The 23,210-nt window shown below is 39.6% G+C and overlaps 1 protein-coding gene across 1 annotated transcript in view; it reads left to right on the top strand.

The window, feature by feature from the left end:
* The first annotated feature begins 4,869 nt into the window (after positions 1–4,869).
* Positions 4,870–23,210, top strand: part of LOC124121732 (hybrid PKS-NRPS synthetase LUC5-like) — a 30,785-nt gene continuing 12,444 nt past the window's right edge. The window contains exons 1-5 of the mRNA XM_048384367.1: positions 4,870–4,935; positions 8,320–8,541; positions 8,725–8,885; positions 19,728–19,931; positions 21,021–21,202. Coding sequence (XP_048240324.1) covers positions 8,321–8,541; positions 8,725–8,885; positions 19,728–19,931; positions 21,021–21,202 — 768 coding nt within the window. The 5' untranslated portion in view covers positions 4,870–4,935; position 8,320. The remainder of the gene's footprint in view (positions 4,936–8,319; positions 8,542–8,724; positions 8,886–19,727; positions 19,932–21,020; positions 21,203–23,210) is intronic.

The raw sequence follows: 23,210 nt of genomic DNA, 5'->3' as shown, positions 1-23,210 counted from the left end.
TATAAAAAATAACAGATGATTACAGAAATACAAAGATGCATGGTTATAGATGGATAAGAAAAAACCCAAGGAATAGGTGTAACATAACAATCAAAAGAACAGGTTCGCGGTGTATTCTCACAACCAAGAAAGACGAGAGGGATGTGTTTGAAATTATTTTATCTATAACTAGTAATACCCCTACGGTTGGTCAAACACTCGTTATGCGGCTTGGCATGGCCTCAATCAAGCTCACAATGATCATTTTGAGGGAGTCTTACAGTGCCTGGACAAGTTCGGTTAAACTAGCGGGTGGCCTTTGACGTTTTAATCTGCCAACAAACCCGTACACAAGATGCTTGGCTACTGTGCACGTATTAGAGGGGTATAAAACAGGAATGTCGGCAATATTCTTTCCTCTTCCAAATTGATGTAACTGAGTATGATCGACCAATGTGATCTGAGATATTAAATATATGCCATGGTGATGGTCATCTATCTATCTATCTATCTATCTATCTATCTATCTATCTATCTATCTATCTGTCTATATTTATAAATATATATATATATATCGATATATCTATATCTTTATATCTATATATATATACTTACTTCTTTTTTTCTCTCTCTCCCTACATATATATATATATATATATATATATATATATATATATATGTGTGTGTGTGTGTGTGTGTGTGTGTGCAGGCGTGTGTGTATGTGCGTGTGCGTGTGCGTGCGTGTGTGCGTGTGCGTGTGCGTGTGCGTGTGTGTGTGTGTGTGTGTGTGTGTCTTATGGTGATAATAGTTTACGCATAAAGAAACAGAAAACATGTCTTACAAATACACGTTACAGGCGTGGCCATATGCGGAGATACAAAATAATTACCAAGTCTCGGTGGGCATTATTTACTGTGTTCATTATATCGGAACGCATGTGCACGAGGCAGTCATGCATTGACCCATCGACGTTATATTTTAACACCACGGATGATTCTCTGGACTTGCCACGAGCGCGATGTCAAAATCTACAATAATTTTACTCCCCTGGTGCATACGCCCGAGGGAGTGCATTATTTATGATGTTGATTCTATGGCAAATCAATCGCTATTGTACGTGAGGCCCATGTACAAGATGATAACATATACAATTTTAAGACAAGTTAACAAGATAACTTTGATCCAGAGGATCAACGCGGCGCCAAGACATTTTGTAGCATCCCTACCTATTGATGTCATTAAGAGCACACGTGTAACCTAGAAGATATAACAAATTGTACTTTGCATGTAGTACCTTCAGAATCAGGAATAAGAAGCTTGGTTACAACAAATATCATCATTATATTAAAAGTACCCCCTTAAATATAGGTCAGTTACAGTGACAGTGTGTCTTAATACAATACAAGTAATGCATAGCACGGGAGGTTAAACTAACCAACGTGACGGGTGAGGTATCTGAAGTTGTTAATGAACATGTGGCGAATAGGTGTTTGTAATCATTGATCAATTGGCCAATTAATCAAAGGTGATAATAAAGATGTTTTAAATTGATAGTGAAGTAATAAATAGATTGCTGTAGAATGTTGTTGACTGTCAGTCTATGTACGGATTGAGTCGATAGTTTGGTTCTGCGTCTTTGGGATGGGTCGCAGCGAGGAAATATTCGATCAAACACTCTGACTTTTCAAGTTTAACTTAAGCTTCAGGTATAGACCAATAACGGTCAAATATCCAGTTCCCTTCCACTGATTTACACACCTGAGCTAGAAATAAAAGAGACCAGTGAAACCGCCTCAACTTTTCATGTTTAGGTCTATGCATAAAGATTTAGTGTGAACAAATATCCACACGGCTGTATAACAAGACGGATTACTTCATCTTCTTAACAGAAAACGTTCCCTTAATATCGAGCAATGTTTCCGCAGTTCCAGCCTGATGCGTTTACATTTCACGACGTTTAATTATAAGGTACACTGCAGCATGGTCTTTCTACGGAGACTGCAAAGGGCGCATTCTTTCAGATATAGCATAAATTTCTCTTACCTTTAACCGTACAAGGATGTTAGTTTTAAGTTTTGCTTACCAAGCCAACCAGTCAGTTTTCTTCTCGCCCACTAAACATTTTAGGATGTTATCAATTTGGGCGTGAACCCAGAACACGTGACACTAGACGTTTGCATATTGCGTGTACAACGTGTCACGTGACAAATTGTATACATATATTTATATATATTCAGACTATTAGAAAGCTGTATACATATTCCTCAGATGCATCCATGAAGTTTGCCCAACTGAAAATAATGCTGTCAGTGGCCACCATTAACATGGTGTAGGTGAGTTATTCTTTTGACATTCTACGAAAAGATTGATACATTAAGAACACAATCTTGGTTTGAATTCGAATGAATGTTCCTATTAAGCGCTGTATCCTTATTTCTACAAACTGTGTACAAGCATTACGGATCTCTAATGTCTTGATTCTCTACTCAATTGTCGAGTCTTGTCACTTCTTATTGCCTTGCGCACTTTTTGTTGTTACTTTTATGGAGGCACATTAAGCCATACACAACAAGCACAATATTTGCCAAGTATGCCTTGCTATTAAACTTACTTTAAGTAGACAACATACATTCTGCACAATCCTTATCGGCACTATGGTCCTAGTTTTGCTTGCCTCAAGCTCCAGATATTTCGACTTTGTGACGACAAGGTTTCACATACTGTGTTAGCAACGTAAAGGTATTTGTCCGTTGACATGACAGCGCTAAATGGAATTTGGTAAAGATAACATGTCCCGATCTTTTCAACAATAAAGGGAAATTGTTTTCTACGGTCTTGTGCCCATCTCCTGTCTTTTTCGAGATATTACAATACAGCGACAATCATGAGCAGGTTTATTTCATATGCAGCTACCCCTTCGAAATATATGACCATCGTACATCGTATATTATCATATGTATAAGCACCATTATCATGAACGCTTTGACCAGATTTTCAGAAATTTCCAAGCATCAATTCCAAAGGAGATTCCCAAGTAATAGCTTGATATAAGTCTTTCTTTCGATTGTCCTACATTGCAGGGTATTAAATTTCAACATTTACAAGGATTTTCATTGGGCAGTGACACATCTGTAAATTTGTAAGTTTTCAAATATTCATATGCCTCGAAAAGTTATGTACAAATTCAAATACCAAGCGTATGTATTTAAATAGTTTATAAGCACAAGATGCTTTTCAACATAGACCACTTTGGTCTATTTGCATATATACCGATACCTTTTGATATGAATCCTTGTGTAACCTCATTAATCTTATAGCGCTAGGACGCCATTATATAACTGGAAAACTGCAGCATTAGACCCAACACACTCACTATAGTGCTGCGGGCCTGGTAAGGAAAAATACCACTATGGACATGTTTCCGATAGGTCACCAGTTTAATCAATACATTAACATCTTGATATGATCCCTCCTCTCCTTGTCATTGAATATGAAAAAACATTTGAGTGCAAACATTTAATACATTTTACCCAGCTCAGAAGAGTAGATCAGTAACTGAACAATTCATTATCAATTTCATCAAGAGAAAAATTGTCAAGGTAAAGAGATCCCTTTTTACTGAAAGAGCACTGGAGTTTCTCGGTTAAATGTTAGCATACTTCAATGAAATAACCATGTTTAAGTTTGTGTTGTGTTACATGTTATGTATTTTGTAATGTAGCTATTATACTTTACACAAAGAATAAGAAACGTGCATAGATTATGGTATGATATATGATATATATGATTTTCGTTTTGAATTAGTGCCCTGCGTTATATACTTTGTGGAAAAAAATTCCTGTGCATCACTGACGATCATGGGAAATAAAAAATAAATGAAAACAAGAACGAGTTTGCTACAGAAAAATATATTGATAGCCATGAAATATGAATTAATCACTACAGTGTCAAAATATATCCTCTGTAAACGCTATGTCAGGCTGAAAGTCGTGTGGGTTCAACTGTCAGTTCACAAAAGTCAGTATCGGGTATGACCACCATTAGCAGCGACTCACTGACATTGGCAATTACATTAATGAGGTTGATCGTTCCTGTGTCACAGTTAAAACACTTCAACGATTTCCTCAGTGTTTGAATTGACTCTGGCCCACATGTACTATGAATGTGTGTCGCCATGGGTAATCCTTACAAAGTGTTGGTACATGTGACTATAATACATGATTCAGAAAAAATCATGACAGTTATGTTCAGATATATTCAAACTGACTATGCACCAACAGACGTCTCATCAGCAAATAAACGAGTTGAATTGTAAAACCAAATTATTTGTGTATACATGGAATAAAAAGGAACCTAATAACTGAACCTTGGGGTACCCCGATTTTTACAAACACTTTTTTGTCTAGAAATGTAATAATGTAACCATGATAAGAGTTTTCAATTAATACCAAATTTTTCAATTTTATATAGTGAGCCTGTATGTCAAACCCAATAAAACGCTTTTGAGATATAAAAGAATATCATACGATACAATTTGTGCTTGTCAACAGATAAAACAATATTATTATGTATTTCAAGTACTTATTAGACAGTAGCGTGGCCTGGAACAAATCCAGATTTGATCTTTATATAAAAGCGGATTTCTTTGAAAATAGTTGTGTAAAAAAAATTAAAAACAAATTATGGATAATAAGCTTATTGGTCTATAACTCGAAGGAATTCGAAACGATTTGTCTTCTTTCTTATACAACGACATAACATGAGCTAATTTCCAGTCAAATGGAAATGTTGAACAGTGTAGAGATTTCTTGAAGATCATACATAATGCTGTTGTAATCTGCTGTTGGCTTTAACAATGTTTGGTTAATGTTTTCAGGACTACTACTAGATGGTAATATCTTGGTCTTGTACGGTGACGTCAGCAAGGAAGGATTCACAACGCCGTTCAAAGGAAGGTAAAAGATGCTTATTAGTTGAAACAGTATTTATAGAACAAAATAATCATCAAGAACTTTAGCCTTGTCAGTATCAGTAAAGGCTTAAAGGTCCTAGCATCGATATAACCAGGGTGAATATATGTTGTCATTTCTCCATCTATTATAATGTATCTCAATAGTTTCCAGTAATAAGTATTATTTTTATTAGTCAGTTGCGGATATAGTTATCTATTTATATTTCAATATAACCTTTTTCATATTATCAAAATTATTGCTATGTTTTTTAATTATTTGTTATGTCCCCAATACTGCCGTGTATGTCTGGTGATCTATATTGACGTCGGAGTTCATTATTAATCCAGGCATTGTCAGACGGTCGAACGGTTATAGTTTTATGTGGTATGTCATGATGCATTTAATATTCGAATGAACACACCACACATGTAGTGAACATCGTTACATACAGCAAATTGTCCATTCCACTTAATTTGCGAAATGAGAACGCTACTTTTATTAAAATCACCATGTTTGCAAAGCCAAACCTGTCTTTTATATGAATTATTCGTGTTTTGAAAAACATACATTGTTGTGATCAGAAATATTAGGTGCAAATTTGTTAAAACCTGTGAGTGTACAGTTACAATTGTTACAAATTAAGTCAGGATCCATCAGGACGTGTAGGTTCCGTGGTCATATTTCGTAAATGTTTACTGATAATGATATCAAGCAAGTTGTGGACAGTGTTACTCAACATGTTCAACATGCCCGCACAGTCATACATACACACACGAACTCACATTCTCACACACGCACGCACGCACGCACGCACACACACACACACACACACACGCACGCACGGACAACCGGCTTCATAATTTTACTCTCATATACATCAGTTATTTCCAATCTACCGTCACTCAGAAATACAGTTAAATACATCACCTGCACACCTACACATATATAATAGATACAAAACACAAATGCCTGCATCTACGTAAACAGCAACTTCTACTTACATAGCAATATAATAAAAAAATGAAAACAATTACATATGGTTGTGGTCATGTTGCATTGGGTGAATGTTTTCTGCGGGGGTTCAAACCTGTACCAGCTTTTTTGCTTTTTATACAACTATTTTTAAAGTGAAAACTTTCTTTTGCCCGGTAGTTTAGGTAGCTGTAACCACAGTCTATATACATTCATTCGTGGTTGGGTCACGCTTGAGCTCCAGACCATGTATCTTGTGGCAATGTTTGATGTGATTGCACGAGCGCCAAAGGTTGGGGTGGGGGCTGGTATGGGAGAGGGTAATGTTCACCAATATGTATTATTATCGTTCATATTTTGGAAACCAGACCCTGTCTTAAGTGTATTGATTTTAGTTGTTTTCACAGTGAATCCTCTATTAATCTTTCTTTGTGGCAACTAAATCAGCTGGCTCAAGACAAACGCCAGTCAAAGACTTTTCCAAATCAAATAAGTATTCATAATTGTGCAGTGTGTATATATGCAACTTGGATAAATCATGTTTGAATGAATACATGACTGAATTGTATTTGTTTTGCTTCTTGTAACTTTTCTGTTTTATGTCAGTCAGGTCAATCTTTTATGTCAGTCAGGTCAACTGCCTGGTAATAATGCCATATTTTCTAATGTACAAATAGTGGCATTATAACCAGTTTGTACTGTAATTTATTTAGAGATTGCATTTTGGTTGAATACAACCTTCCCTGAACACCGAACAATACGTAGCAACTATACTTAGACACATTTACCCCGTGTGCTACAAACACATGTGTACAGTCACCCTTAACCTCAAGAGTTCTTAGCTGTGTTTATGGATAAATTGTTTTTGGATATCAAAAGTAACGTTGATATGCTGAATTGTATTAATATCGATGTGACACTGAGTAAAACATGTATTTTCTATAACTCTTATCTTCCATAACTGTACCACCCAAATGGCAAATGCGAAACTGAGCGTGTACTTTGATCGGGGGATTTTAGGGAAGAAGGGTTTGAGGCACGCTGCTGTTTCAAAGAATATGTGTGGTTGGAGACGATTGCTGAGAGCCATGCAAGCACCTGAGAACACCGACTTCATGAACTTAGTCTTGAAATGTAAGAGGTGGTGCAGCTACTTTGGAGAGAATAACGTCCAACACAGAAGTAAGCATTTTGAGATTTGACGGCCACCCTTCTGCACTTCTCCCTAAGCGACGTTTCCGCCAAATCGACGCCTGCCTTAGCTCACTCCGAACTACTTCACCTTAACCAAACCCTCTGAACATATACGAATATAAACATTTTTGCGTTGATGTACATGTATTTCGTGATATTTGCAAACGCTCCAAATGCCTTAAGGCAAATAAGATGTCATATAAAAGAAACTTGAGATATTTTAATCATCAGAAGCATTTTTGATACCGTTAATTTTATTTAGTGATATAAATCATTTATTTTGTGATGTATTGTAATGAAATTTGTAATGTCAATAATTCTTTTGTAATATCTAATTATTTTAATGGCTAATAGTAGATGTCAATAAATCGAATTTCTTATATCAATTAATGTAATTATCCTGCTCTGTTCACATAAAATGACCCCTTCACTGCATAGATTACAAGAGTTCCTTTAGCACGATGTCAGGTTTAGCCTATTAAAATTGCTAAATATCTTGAAATAAATTATTACTAATTCACAAACAAGCACAAATAAAAATATCCATTAAATTAAAAGCGTGACAGACGATTGAAACAACACTAGTGTTGACTTACAGCTTATTTGTTGTGATATGTACCAGGAAAATATCAATAAATACATTTCAAATTTGTGATTTCAAGAAATCCATTTTTTTATTTCACTGATTTTATTTACTGTTTCCAAAACTAAATTAGTTTTAATAAATAAATCAATTATTGACACAATATAATGGGGACTAAAAAGTAAAAACTACACACCATAGCAATAAACTTGTCAAACTTCGTTTCAGAAAACGCGTTTCTTTTGCAAGGTATGCTTGAATAAAATTCCATTTTGCTTGAATATACAGAGGATGCAGAAGAGCCAGATCGCCCGTACCATATTAATAGGACAGACAAAACCCTTTCCATACTCTGCTACGCCCCTCATGGTTTATTCTTCCTGCAGTGTTTTATTGTACGGTAAACAACGACTACTCGTCGTTTATTTTTTAAGTAAGCTGAAGAGTAAAAATAAACAGCTTAACTTTTGACGATACATACTAATGTCACGCGATGTATTGTGACATTTTACTGAGATGTCTAGGTAGATTAATTATGCTCAATATTCGTCATGGGTTGATAATGATAAAATAAGTGCTTGACTGCCCGGGAGAAATGACACTGACACGTCTTAATGCCCCAGGTTCCATTTTTCTAGGATGCAGTCGAAAGGAAGCATGAGTGACGAAATAGCCATTATAGGCGTGGGTTGTCGTTTTCCTGGCGCCACCTGCCTGGAGGAATTCTGGGATGTCCTTGCAAAGGGAGAGAACCACGTGGTGGATATCCCCCCTGAGAGATGGAACATGGACGCCTTCTTTGACTCTGACGTCAATGCTGCGGGGAAGAGCTACGCAAAGAAAGCAGGGCTCATAGAAAAGTAATAAAAATCAACAATAGTCGTATATCCATGAATAACATATTCACTATTGTTTTCTTATAAGTTGTGAACATGAGGACGAAGCTTGTTACAAACTACTGTTTGTGTGATTATGATTATGAGACATTTCAGTTGACTATAATTAAGCTTTGTGAGAAATTACCCTTCGTGTTTATTTTGCAGTTTCGATCACTTCGACAACAAGCTATTTAAGATCAACGAAACCGAGGCTGCCCAGATGGACCCCCAGCAGCGCCAGGTGTTGGAGTGCACGTACATGGCGCTGGAGGACGCCGGCATCACCAGACAACAGATAGCGGGACAGAAAGTGGGAGTGTTCATAGGTTTGATTAAACATCTGTTATTTGGATGGTTCAGATGGTTAACACCCCTTACGATCAACATCGGTTGTACCCTTCCCTTAATTGGGACTGGGGTAGCCTAGTGGTTAAAGCCTTCGCTCGTCACGCCGAAGACCCGGCTCGATTCCTGACATGGGTACACTGTGTGAAGCCCATTTCTGGTGTCTCCCGACGTGATATTAATGGAATATTGCTAAAAGCGGCGTAAAACCATACTCACTCACTCACTTAATTGGGACTGATATACAAGATTTACTATTCGTGTGATTAGTCATGTACAGGTTATTACATTCCATGTGATCGACACAGTTTTCCAATGATGGCACTGTTCACATCGTTACAAGGTCTTTAACGGCCCACCATTTAGCAGTATATACATCACCTTATACACAACCGAAAACCCTTCATGCTCGAAACCATACACATTGATATCTGTTCCTACCAATTAGGCTCCAAAACCTAATGATGGTCAATGGCATTTCTAAAATTTCAGTATAAATGAATGTTAAGTCCTGCATTGATTTGCATATGATATACTTAGTATGTTCGCTCAGAAGATTGGGCCTTTACCCTCTGGCTGCCACCTATAAATAGCCTATGTACTATCGCTGTGCCGAGTTTATTTGCGAGTGACGTTGTGAAAACTGCACACCTTCGTCTAAAAACGACGTAACTTAACAACGGTAAAACCCACATTTTTTTAAATTTTACACTTACCATTCCCTAACTGTCTATGTAAATATTGTAAAGTATTAACGTGATTATCAGTAGTCTATAGCTCGGCAAACGTATTGAATATGCGATTTTTTACAAAATGTCCATGGCGGCTATTTTGTTGACATACCCACTGGATACTTAGTGCGTCTCGTCGGGTTGTAAATCTCCAATAATGTAACAACCAAAAGGTTAATGCGAAAGCTTGTTTGTTTCACGATTACCGTGGTGTAAATGAAACATCTCCATGGAAAATAGTCAGCGAAATCGTCAAATATGTGTGACGCCATTTTGACCGTAAATTAGTGAAATAATAACGTTATCATTTTCGTATTATGTCGGAAAATGCATATTAATGACAAAACTTTTTATAATAAAGGAATGAAATCTTATCCCTAAAATCTGTGGTTTATTACCTACATGCTCATATCAATTGTTATGTGCAACTTTACCTATGAAATTTAAAATTACGTACCTTTAGAAAGAAGAGAACGAAACCGCATTTCAAAACAAAAGTTATACGCCGTTTTGTGTTTTCTTCATTGCAATAAATCATTATTCTTTTTGGCCATTATTGTTTTTTTAGTAAAAAATCACATCAGGTAATCTGCAAAGAACATGCCCTTATGCATGGCATATTTTTACTTATGTGGCACCGGAAAATTCCTCACGGCTCATGTAAATCAGTTCACTAAAATTACTCCTTCCGGGCGATGACGGACGACATGTCCATTTGCACGTCGACGAAATTTGCATACAGACGAATGAACGAGTTAGTCTCTATCTTTATGAATCCTAAATAACGTTGGTTTATTTTCATTTGTAACCTTTAACGATTATACAAACACAGAACAATAAAATATGCACGTTTGGGATTTTGTATTTACCATATCTTTGACAGCAACCGAAATAGTAACTTCATTCTGTAAGCATAGCTTACTGTTCTAGCGATGGTCTGAAATCTGTCGTAATGTGCGGGTGATAAACGCATTCATTCATCAAAGATTCCAACGTTGCGATCTGGTCAAATATTCCCGATTTCCATTTTCTCGGCCCTGCATGGCCATCAAGCAGTGTTCAAGACTTGGAATACTGAACACAAACCCAATACAGGACCTGTAAGCTAACATTTATTTTTCAGTTAGATTTATATGGGATTTTTGTCTTGAAATGTTCAAAGTATAATCGACATTAAACTCTGGAATCAATCTATCTGTCGGGAACATTTTGGCGATTGATTTCCATAGCGACGTGGTTGCCTGTTATGTATTACCGTTATCCGAAGTAACAGGTTAACATAATTGCGACGTACATTTTTCATGCAAATCAAACTTTGTAACTTGGTAATGTTTGACTAATTTGGAAAAAGGAAGGGAGAGAAGGAAGGCATACATGTAAGCATGCAAACCAATCTGTAGAAATACATTACACTGCTCGCCATTGGTCATTTGACCTACTTCCGGTCGGAGTTGTTTAGAGTCGGAGTACTTGACAAGTGACATGTAAATCACTCTGCGCAGTAGCCGAGAAAGCCGCATTGGAGCCGGAAATGAGGTGCACTCTCCAAACACAGACAATCCTCAAGTGGTGTACCCGAGTTTTGCGAAAGAAAACGCGGGAGCCCCGGGGGCGCCGTGGAAAACCCGGGAAGCGCCGAGGAAGAGCCTTTTTGAGGAACGCCGGCGCTAAGGCAGGGCAGAGGAGCGTTGGTGCCGGTGATGTCGACGAAGAAGACAGCGGATGTCGTCGTCGGATGGCGGGGCCGGTGCAGAACGATATGATACACCGTGATATGCGAGACCAGTCAACGATGATCCCGAGAAGCGGGTATCCGGTAGCCTATGACGACGAAGGGGTCAAACAAGCTTCATGAGCCTGAACAGTGAAGATCCGCCAGTTCTGATACAGACGCTGTACACCAGAAGCTCTGTTTCGATGGAAACCCTGCAGGTAATCTCTCCTAAAGCATGTCGCTTTGAAGGACGGGGTTAAGAAGAACGTCGCAAAACAAAACCTCGTCCAGGCAACCAGTGGGCAAGTTGAACTAGACGAAATGTCTACTGCTTGAAAAGATTCCTCCCAGGAAATTGAACGATGGTAACAATCTCGACGACGTACGGGTGAGCAGCGACAGGAGCGGCGATAATTGAAAGGCGTAGATTCACCTTGCCTCTCGGGATGACGATCCATGAGATGTCAGTAATAGAAGGAGATGCCAGTGGCGCCGGAGAGGCAATTGCGAATGGCGACCCGAAGTAGAAAATCGGTTGAGATTCTCAGTCGCCGGGAATCGTTTGACTCAGGCGCCGCGGGCGCCGGGGACGCTGGGGGCGTCGGGAAGCTCGGCTGTTATACTCAGGCGCCGGTGGTGTTGCTTCCTGGGAGCGCCGGTGGTGTTGGGAGCGCCGGTAAGCTTGGCACAGGTGGCTGGGGCGCCGGGAAGCTTGGCTGAGATACTCAAGCGCCGGTGGTGTTGCTTCCTGGGAACGCCGGGAAGCTTGACCAAGGTGGCAGGGGCGCCGGGAAGCTTGGCTGAGATACTCAAGCGCCGGTGGTGCTTCCTGGGAGCGCCGGTGGTGTTGGGAGCCCCGGGAAGCTTGACTCAGGTGGCTCGGGCGTCGGGAAGCTTGACTCGGTTTGCAGGGGCGTCGGGAAGTTCGGCTGATATACTCAGGCGCCGCCGGTGTTGCTTCCTGTGAGCGCCGGTGGTGTTGGGTGCGTCGGGAAGCTTGGCTAAGGTGGCAGGGGCGCCGGGAAGCTCGGCTGAGATACTCAGGCGCCGGTGGTGTTGCTTCTCGGGAGCGCCGGCGTATCAACGTAGATGGCGGAGGACACGGAAGACCGGTCCCGTTACGGGCGTCATCGGGAGGGAAGATGTTGTCGATAAAGGGTGGTGTAGAAAGACCGCAGTCTCCGAGTTGTAAGCCATATCAGCGTCAGGGCCGACGAGCATGTTGAGTGAGGCGTGTCCTGGATACTCGTATCGAGTTGAAGGAAAACAGCTACGAAGGACTGCAACAATGACACTGTGTTATGAAAGTACAGGGCGTCATACAATCACAGCAGAAGGGGCGGCCCCGACCAGATTTGTTCCCGCTGCATCTACAAGTGCAGCGAGGCAGAAAATCTAGAATTTAAACAAAAACATAACCATATGGCAAAACCACAAAGTACGGGAAGCATAATGTAAATCAAAAACTTTGAATGTATTTTATTGAAGTTTATGAGAGCAAACAATTACGCTAAAACGTTGCGAAAAGGCAAAGCTTTAAGCACGCCAAAACAAAATACATATTACCCAAGCCAAAGAAAGAATTCAAAACGCAGAACACGAATTGACGTGGCGAAGTGTTGAATGGCAAAAATGGCGGGAACAACATTGCGTCCGTAAATTACTGTGACTAGAGCCACAAACGAGCGATAAACGTTACAAATTACAAATGGGAAGGCCAAAAGGTAACAGCACATAAACAGGTAACAATGTAGCAGCATACGATGAGTGTAGAAACATGCAAAATATAGAAACAATAAGCTTTAATTTCCTCAAGGGATACAAAGAACGCCCGTCCGTGGAGGTGACAAAGCAGTGATGTCACTGCTGACTCATGTTTTATTATTGATCAAGGGGAGATAATGGTTTATGTTCTATATTACCTCCCTTGGGGACACAGGATTTCATGGAAGTTCATTTCTCTAATCATGTATTTTACTTTTATTATCGATCTTAATTTATACATATTTTTTTAAACATATCTATTAAGTTTCTTGAAGAACTATTTCAGACTAGATATGGTGCATATTTTACAACACAATATCAATAATAACGTGGCAACTTTATTTTCATCAAGACTAATATTATGCTTGTAATTGATATACATAACCTGTGACCTTTTTAGTTGGGTACAGATTGAAAGACTTATTCTTCATTACTACTACATAAAGATTAGGATATATGTGTTTCACATGAATTTATTAATGAAAAATCAAGGGCTTCCTTGAGTAGACACAAGTTAACAATTTTTATTGTGTAATCTTGACACAAACATTTCCAGGGTTAGAACTAAAATCCAAAGCTTTACAAGCCCAGACGAAGAGCAAGACTTTTAGTTGTGTTAAACCAATGGGGAAATTTAGACATTTGTACTAACCCAATATTATCTGTACCAGCCCCAGGCTAGTGGGTTAGTGTTAAGTTCCAATATTGCTTGATTCCAATGATGGTAAATTTTCATTAAACAATTGGCCATAGCTTCAGCCCGGTAAGGTAACATTTGTACAGTATGCTGACCCCCCAATCCATTTTGCACCAGGACAACAACAGTCACTTGGTGCAATGCCACTCCCCTTAGTAAGTAAAAATAAACGTTTTTTCTAAATTCTTGCTGTTATGTCAGTAACATATAACATTTAAAATGTATTAAACATGTCATTTATTTATTTTTAATATTTCAAAATAAGATAGACCTTTTAGATTTATAAGAACTGACACATGATGCTCCGTGAAAAATATGGCTTTAGGTCCAAATGTGTGAACCAGTGTATCCTTTCAGATAATTCTCATTGTTTACGAAGAAATTTTTCATTAATTTTACTGCACTTCCATAAACGAACGTGTAGGCCACATGTTAACATGTTAAAATTTCACAATTAAACGAATCTTTCTTTCAAATCATTTCAAATCAAGATTCATATTTGATGAAATAATAGACAAGGATGTTGGCTGTTTCTACTAGGGCTGGGACGGGGAACTCGGGTACTCGGTTCGGGTGGGTACTGAGAAGGACCCGGGTACCCACAGAACTAGCCGGATCCGTGGTTGGTCATGTGATATATGTTTAATGACAAAAACGATCTCGAACTATATGGTTACACTACAAGTCACTAATACTCGCATTTCTTTCTGACTATGCACTAGGACTTTTATATGTTTGAATGAAGATCAAATTTCAGTCAACGTCAGAGTATGCATGACCAGATCAATACGTGTATCTAAATACATTTTGTCCAGGGCTACAGTCAAACTATTCCCAATCGGACATTTTGTACCTATCTCTTGAGACATACAGTGTGTATCCGGGTAGGGTCGGGTAATAGGTGGGTGGGTACCAGGGTAGTAAATTTGGACTCGTCCCAGCCATAGTTTCTGCTATGATTATAACGGTACCGGTATGGTAGACATTTTTAACACTTGAAACATCACAACTGTCACGTGTAGACTACAATTACGAAAGTTGCAAAAACACAACAAATTCGTATTCCCGCCATTGTTTTGACACTGACAGTAGCCCTGTTACTCAATTTACTGAAAATTAATTAATGCTACTTCCCGCTTATTTCTTCATGGGAATCAGACTCGGGGTCGGAATCGAGAGAATCGACTGATATATGTCCGACTTCCCCAAATCATCATCATCATCATCATCATCATCATCATCATCATCACCATCTCCTTGTCCTACTGCAGACATGCTTGTTTGGACAGCTTCGATAGCACTGTTGTCATCTGCAACGTGGGGCAATTTTTATACCTATGAATATTCATGTTCTCGGCGGGAGGCGCACGTACGTCTTCAATATATGTCACTTGTGTTCTTCGCGCTGACTCTACAATCAAAACATGGAGTAAAGATTAAATCATATATTGTATAAGTATTTGCATTGGATTTGATATTAACACTGTTTGTGATTACAACATCGAACTTTATTTTGTTTCACTCGGGCACCTGCAACCTCTGTGACGTGGCATGTCAAAGGTCGCGGGTCACGGTATTATGTTCCAGACGAACAATCGGAAATGTTCCGCTCTCGCCAACTTCGATATGGTGGATGATTGAAACCAAACTGTCGATAACAGCTTCATTTGTTTTATTTGTTTTAAACATATTTTATTGACATATATGGTCAACGGGATCGGGCAAAAGTTATCCAACTTAGGTGGCCCTTTCTCTACTCTATATGTACAGACATTGATTATACATATATATACACATATTCATACACACATACATATACATACGTATACAGAAATACATACATATACACGTAATCATATATACACACAATCATACATACTTATACATACATACACATACTCATATACATATGCACATATTACATTTATAGTAACAAAGAGAAATATATTTACACAAGAACATAAACATAATGTTTGCAAGAATAACATAGACATACATAAGAATTGCCTATAGACACAATTTACTTGTATATACACATTAATCCAAAATACATGCAATACTACATATATAATTACACAATCATACATACGCTTATATACGTGTACATATATGCACACATACACAGACTACATGTACATACATACACATATACCCTTGTAAACGCATGCATACATATATATACATTCACATACATATATTTACACACATACACCAGGATATATATACCCGTAAATATTATGCTTACAGAAGGAGGTAGAGATACCCATGTATTCATATACATGCATGCAGTTTATACACTAATGGCGCAATTAACTAAAGTGGTCGCAGAGCGATATTCTATATTTATTATAAAGGGTTACTCGAATCTATTAATCGACAGTATATATTTTTGAACACTGTTGAAGATGAGGTTATTGTGACTTTCAGCTAGGGATACATCACCGTAGAGAATATTTTGTATTGTGCATGTAGTTCCAGCTTTTATAATGTTAGCGAACATGATATTTCTGGGAATAGTGTAATTGGGACATTCAAGAAAAAAGTGTATGTTTTTTTCACATGGGTTTCCACAAGAGCAGGACAAAGTATATGATAAATTTACTTTAAAGAGGTCTGCATTTAGGGAACTGCAAGAATGCCTTAGGCGTGTATGTAAAATATTAGTTCTTCGGTTGCCGATTGAGAAGTATAGAGGTGGAGCTGCAATGGTTGTTATAATCATATGTTTAAAATTTGATAATGATGTTGCACTTCTGTATTCAGGGGGTAACTCATTCCATAATTTCATTGAAGAAGGTATACATGATTGTTGGTATGTAACTGTTCGTGTATACGGCAAATTCAGATTGTTCTGATTTCGTAACTCATATCTACTAATAGTTGATACTTTGGGTGGTGACGTGTCATGTAAATACGATGGACATAGGTTATTAACAATACTGTAGATTGTACCAAGTTTTTTATTTTTCCTTCTATGAGATAGTGATTCCCATCCTGTCTCAAAATATAAACCCGATCTTGAGGAGAATTTAGGGAGACCTGTAACTATGCGAGCGGCTTCGAGTTGAATCATTTCAAGTTTTTCGAAATTTTCTTGACTGCAGTTGTCCCATACCTCTGAAGCATATTCTAATATAGGCCTTATGAAAACAAGATAGACTTTGGACAGGGTTTGTCTGTCAAGAAAATATTTAACGGTTCTTAACGAACAAATCATTTTGGAAGCTGAGCGGCAAATGTTATCAACGTGAGTTGTCCACTTCATATCATGAGAGAGAGTAACGCCCAGATGTTTGTGCGAGATAGATGCGCAAGTGCGGTATTGTTATAAATAATATCTGTAGTGCGGTTTCATTTGAATTCGTAAAAATAAAAACTTATTTTTGCAATAATAATAAAATATTTAAATATAACATACAGCATCAATGCCAAAATTACATACTGAAACTTAACAATAGATTATGAATTTAAGAATTTAATATATATCTAATGAATTCTACCGTCAAAGACCTAGCTATTTATATTTAGACACACTAACTCGTTCAATCAGGAGTAATAAATAGCTTAATCGGTAACAGGTATTCAAGTAATTTTAACTGACATTCACGCGTTCATAATTCAAAATCATATAGTTCTTGTTTATTTAGTGATATAAATATATTGTGATATAAACAATATATACTGAATCGCAAAAGAAAAGTCACCCCAAGTAACATTTCATGAAAAGTTGTCATTTGAATATCTGGGTAATTTTTGTCAAAGTTTCTAAAATTTAACATTACCTTGTCCGGACAAAGTGAAATTTGATGATAAAAAACAAAGCAGATGAAAATAAAACCGATCGCCCAATGCATCATGGCAACGGCCATAGTAACCCGATGCAGTTCCATGCAAATTGAAATGCACATGCGTTCCCCAATTTCACGCCCTATAAAAATCCACCCAGATCGGATAACATTCACTCGTTATTGAATTGCTACCACATGCCAAGATCGACAAGAAATCAGCGACATCAAGCCCTTGGACGATTGCAAGCTGGACAAACCGACAGGCAAGTGGCCAGTGCATTTCAAGTCCACGTAAGGACCATATACAGGCTCCAGCAACGGTACCAGGCCACCAATACTACAGATGACCGACCACGTGCACGTAGTGGAAGACCAAGGGCCACTACTCGACGTCAGGATTGTCAGCATCCTCAAGATCGCTTTGTTACTGCTGCGGAAACTGCTCGACAGACCATGGGGATACACCAGAGACACATTAGTGCGGACACCGTGCGTCGCCGATTGACGAGCAGACACATACACTGTCACAGGCCATACCGAGGACCCATTCGGACACCACGTCATCGCCGGGATCGTCTTCATGGGGGAAACACAGCACCAGCATTGGCAACACCAGCAGTGGAGAAGTGTCCTCTTCTGAGACGAGAGGCGTTGATGTATCTCAACAACAGAGAGAGAGAGAGAGAGAGAGAGAGAGAGAGATAGAGAGAGAGTCTGGCGACGCCGTGGGGAACGTTATTCGGATGCTTGTGTTGTTGGGAGAGACTCGTGGGGTGGTCCGAGCATCGTGGTGTGTGGTGGAATTGGTCTTGCACAGAGGGTCTGTCCTGTGTTCCTCCAGAACATCTGTCCAGGGAGAGGCAATGGTGTCACAGCAGCTCGGTACATTGATCAAATCTGGAGATCACACGCCATACCTCAGTTGGCACGTTTCAGCATGATAACGCCCTAGCCCAGACTGCGAGAGCAACAAGAGACTTCCCCCAGCAGAATGGCATCAGAACTATGCAGTCGCCTGCCCTCGGTCCCGATTTAAATCCCACTGAGCACCTGTGGACGAGATTCAAAGACGGCTGAATGACGTCCGACCAAGGCCGACAACTGCAGCTGAACTGCGTCAGGCGTTCCTAAGAGTGTGGACTTAAGTGCCAATGGCCTTCATCAACCGCCTCATCCATTCCATGTATCGACGTTGCACGGCAGTCATCAATGCACATGGCGGACACACGAGATTCTTATTTGTGATACCATTTTCTCAGAGACTAGTGTTGTGTTTCTCTTTAAGAAGATTTGACACTTATTTCACCCTTGGTCATAAGTTTTGCCAAGTTTCATCTGTTTAATATGTCTCAAAGTCTGTTTACAGTGTTAGGACAAATACGGTTTCTTTAATATCTATCCATGGTGACGTTTCTTTTGCGGTTCAGTATATAATAAAGACATTAGGCACTGCATATATATGTACGGAAGACTTTTTCGCCATTTGTTTTTTTTAATTCTTTTCTTGAAATTTCAAGATGTTATGTTGAAATTTCAAGATAATAAGTCGAAATTTCAAGATACACACTAAGTTGAAATTTCAAGTTACTAAGTTTAAATGTCAAGATACTAAGTTGAAATTTCAAGTTACTTAGTTGAAAGTGCAAGAAACTAAGTGTAAACACGGGGGATTTGATTAACTCCATATGCGTTATTTATGGACAGTAGAGTTGTGAAAATGACTCAGATGTGTTGGACTATTTTTGCGAAGTTGCAATTACTATGGGCTTGGGGTAATCCAAAAATATTTTATTTCAATTCTTTAACATGATGTTTCAGAAGGACATATATATGTCCCTCTGGCACAGCAACTGCGTTTTGTGTAGGGACATATATGTCCAAATGACATCCAGGGGGTTAAGTGGGGAACTTTTATGACAAGGCTACCAGTCATCAACATTTTGACTGCACAGGACATTCAATCCACACAAGTGCACATACAATGGATGCAGATATTCATTGTAGGTTTATAATAGTTCAATAATTGCTGATTTGATTTGACAACTTATGCATTGACAGATTTATTTAGTCACTTTCCATCATCAAGTGACGACGACACTCATGGTAATATAAATTTGTTTCAATTGTAGGAAACATGGCTGTGGACTATGGTCACTTGATATCAGATGTATCACCGGATGTCAGCAACTACACCGTGACAGGACAGGGCGGTTCTATAATATCCAACAGGGTGTCTTTCGTGTACAACCTGGCAGGACCGTCCATGACCATAGACACAGCGTGTTCCTCCTCCATCGTGGCAATACATCAGGCAGGACTGGCACTCAGAGCAGGTGGGTACAGCTTCTTATGACTTGCACTCACAGCAGATGGGTAGAGCATCTCATGACTGGCATTCACAGCAGATGAGTAGAGCATCTCATGACTGGCACTCACAGCAGGTGAGTAGAGCATCTCATGACTGGCACCCACAGCAGGTTGGTATTGCATCTCATGACTGGCACTCACAGCAGGTGGGTAGAGCATCTCATGACTGGCACTCACAGCAGGTGAGTAGAGCATCTCATGACTGGCACTCACAGCAGGTGAGTATTGCATCTCATGACTGGCACTTACAGCAGGTGGGTATAGCATCTCATGACTGGCACTCACAGCAGGTTGGTATTGCATCTCATGACTGGCATTCACAGCAGGTGAGTAGAGCATCTCATGACTGGCACTCACAGCAGGTGAGTAGAGCATCTCATGACTTGCACTCACAGCAGGTGGGTATGACATCCCTTATTATGCCTCAAAGTGAGATTGACCAATCAGAGAGCAGAACTACTAACCCCATATGAGCCCGTATATCGTCAGTAAACATACAAGATGGTTGTTACTGACCTAATATTACACCGCTTACCGTCAGAAGAAGCCATTTTTGATTTTGCAACACCCGCGTCACATATTTCACATGAAAATTCTGGTACAGAGATGCGTAATTCGACACTGTTTTGTGTTTTAATATCGTTAATTGTGATGCGCAATGGCAATAATGTTTAAAGAAACCACGTTCGTGACTTTATTAATAAATATAATAAAGAACAAAGCTTGCAACAGAGGCAACTGAGTTACAAGTATCAACGTCAAATATAGGATGACGTCACAAACAAGAAACGTGACGCCAATAACGTGCTAAAAGCGGTGTAAAACCATACTTAATCAATCAATCAATCACTATGAACATGACAAAAACCGTCAGATATTATTCGAGAAAACATTAGGACGTTGATGTGATGCTTCACAAACAAATAAAAGAGTGAATTCAAGCAAAAATTATTATTGTTTTCCAAAAGTCATTTCATCTTTATCCCCTCCACAGTGTCCTTTTGATACAGGACGTTCGTTTGTTTACATGGTCTATTGTTTTATATTTTTCCCAGGTGATTGTACAATGGCAATTTGTGGAGGAGTAAACCTACTTCTCCATCCCGGGTATTTCATCAAGCTTAGCAAGGCTCGGATGTTGTCTCCCACTGGACAGTGCCACGCCTTCTCAGCAAATGCCGATGGTTATACCAGAGGAGAAGGATGTGGAATCGTCATCGTGAAACTTCTCAGTCAAGTAAGACAATTGCACAGTTGTGTCTGTCGCAAAAGTATATATATTTTTTTACTTATCCTGCATTACTCCTTAATGCATTCACTGCTTGCCTTTCGACAACTAGAAGGACAGCGCAACAGCGATGGTCCTGGCTGAAGAAATAAAGTTGTTGTTCTGAAGTCCCTTTTACTGACCACCTCCGCTGTCCTGTGACCTTGATGACACCAAATGTCACCTTCTTCACATCAATGCTTGTCGCAATACAGCAAGGACGTGTCCCAGTGGAGCTCTCCTTTTGGATTAATTTAGGCCTTTAGTTTTCGTCTACAGTCCTAACACTGATCTGCGATGGGGGGTGATGTATTCTTTTCATATTACTTTCACTATGTTGTGTAGTTTTATATGAATTCATTAGGCGTAAAAAGACTTTTTTCCCGTCACACATTTGTTGTTCGTCGCCATTTTGAATTTTGTTACAATTGGTTGCCTGCCAGGGTAGTCAAATTGTTTCCAATTCTCAGCTACGCATGTATAACATATTCTTGTGTTCTTAAATACTACTAGCTTTGGCGTAACAGTGAGTTACGCATACATATACCGGTATAACTTATTGTATACACTTTCAACTCGTTAAATTATGTTTGTCGATAGATCGATATAAATTCTACGGCTTTCTTCCAGTCCCTATCCGATTAGATCACTTCCAAACTATGGTGATTTTCCAACAGCGTCAGATTGACCACATGAAAGTTCATCTTGAGTCCGTTCTGGCGGAGATTACCGTCACACGCAGACTTTAGAGTTTTTCCAACTGGGACTCTGATTTCAACCTCAGGATGCTACGTCAAGCTTGGTCATCTACTACCGTGTTCAATGAACAGATCGCAGACACGCACGCCAAGTTCCAAAAACGCTTGGAATGACACTGTGCCCAAGACTCTAGAGCACGTCTCTTTTAGTCTATCCCAGCGGGCTGGCAGGTCAGGTAATTTTAAGCCTAGACGCGCTTCTCAAAGGAGACCAGTATTACCTTCGTTGAAAAGGGCGTGGCAGAGGCAAGTCTTAAGGACGACTACGTACTCATTGTACTACATCATGGTTTTCGTATACACGTAGAGGTAACCCCACCATTGACCACAGTTTGATTTGGAAAATCCAACATAGACATACTGTTGGTGAGAAGAGCTGTAGAGATGGCTCACAACCCAGTCTTAACACCGGGGTTTTATCCTCACATCTGCCTGGTACCCATGAAGGACTCAGAAAAGATGAGAATTATCCAAATCTCTCCGTGTTCAACGAATGTTATCTGAAGCGTCCACATTATTGCCGCCTCACAACGTTGAGACTGCTCAGAATCAACATTAATGCGTTCGATCCTTGATCAGTGTCGACTACCCATCCCTCCGACCGCAGACTCCTCAGGTTCCAGTTCAATGGAATTCACTACCATTGGGTAGTGTTCCCATTTGGCATTTCACTGACCCCATGGCTATTTCAAAGAGTAATGAAGCCAATAACTGCGTATCTACACCTGACGAACACTTGGTTCAAGTCGTAGATAGAGGACGGTCTACTGTGTCATCAACACACGCCAACGTTAGTACGCCACCGGGAATTCACCAGGCAGACGGCTACTATTTCAACTGGGATGGATAATCAACGAAGCGAAGTCGGAGTTATCGCCTTCCTATCGGCTTCAGTTCATAGGAGGCCTGTTCCAGACAGACCAGGATCTCCTATCAGTACCGAGGGCCAGATGGCACAAGATTCTACGCCTCTTGTCACCTGCTCTTCACCAACCACGCACGCTTCGCCAATGGCAAGTGTTGCTAGGGTTACTCACCTCAGCACAACTAGCATTGGCCGCTAACGACTGCGCCCAATTCATCATTTCCTTAACCCTTACATCACTTTATTCGGGTTATCCCCGAATCTTCACCTGTTCGCAGACGCCTCCCTTCAGGGGTGGGGTGCTCACTTGCACGGCCAGACAGCCTGAGGGCTATGGTCCGGCGCTCAGCGAAAG

Source organism: Haliotis rufescens, unplaced genomic scaffold (assembly GCF_023055435.1).
Source record: "Haliotis rufescens isolate VD_foot unplaced genomic scaffold, xgHalRufe1.0.p SCAF_5, whole genome shotgun sequence".
NCBI lineage: Eukaryota > Metazoa > Mollusca > Gastropoda > Lepetellida > Haliotidae > Haliotis > Haliotis rufescens.
This window is presented reverse-complemented; position numbering and strand designations above follow the sequence as displayed.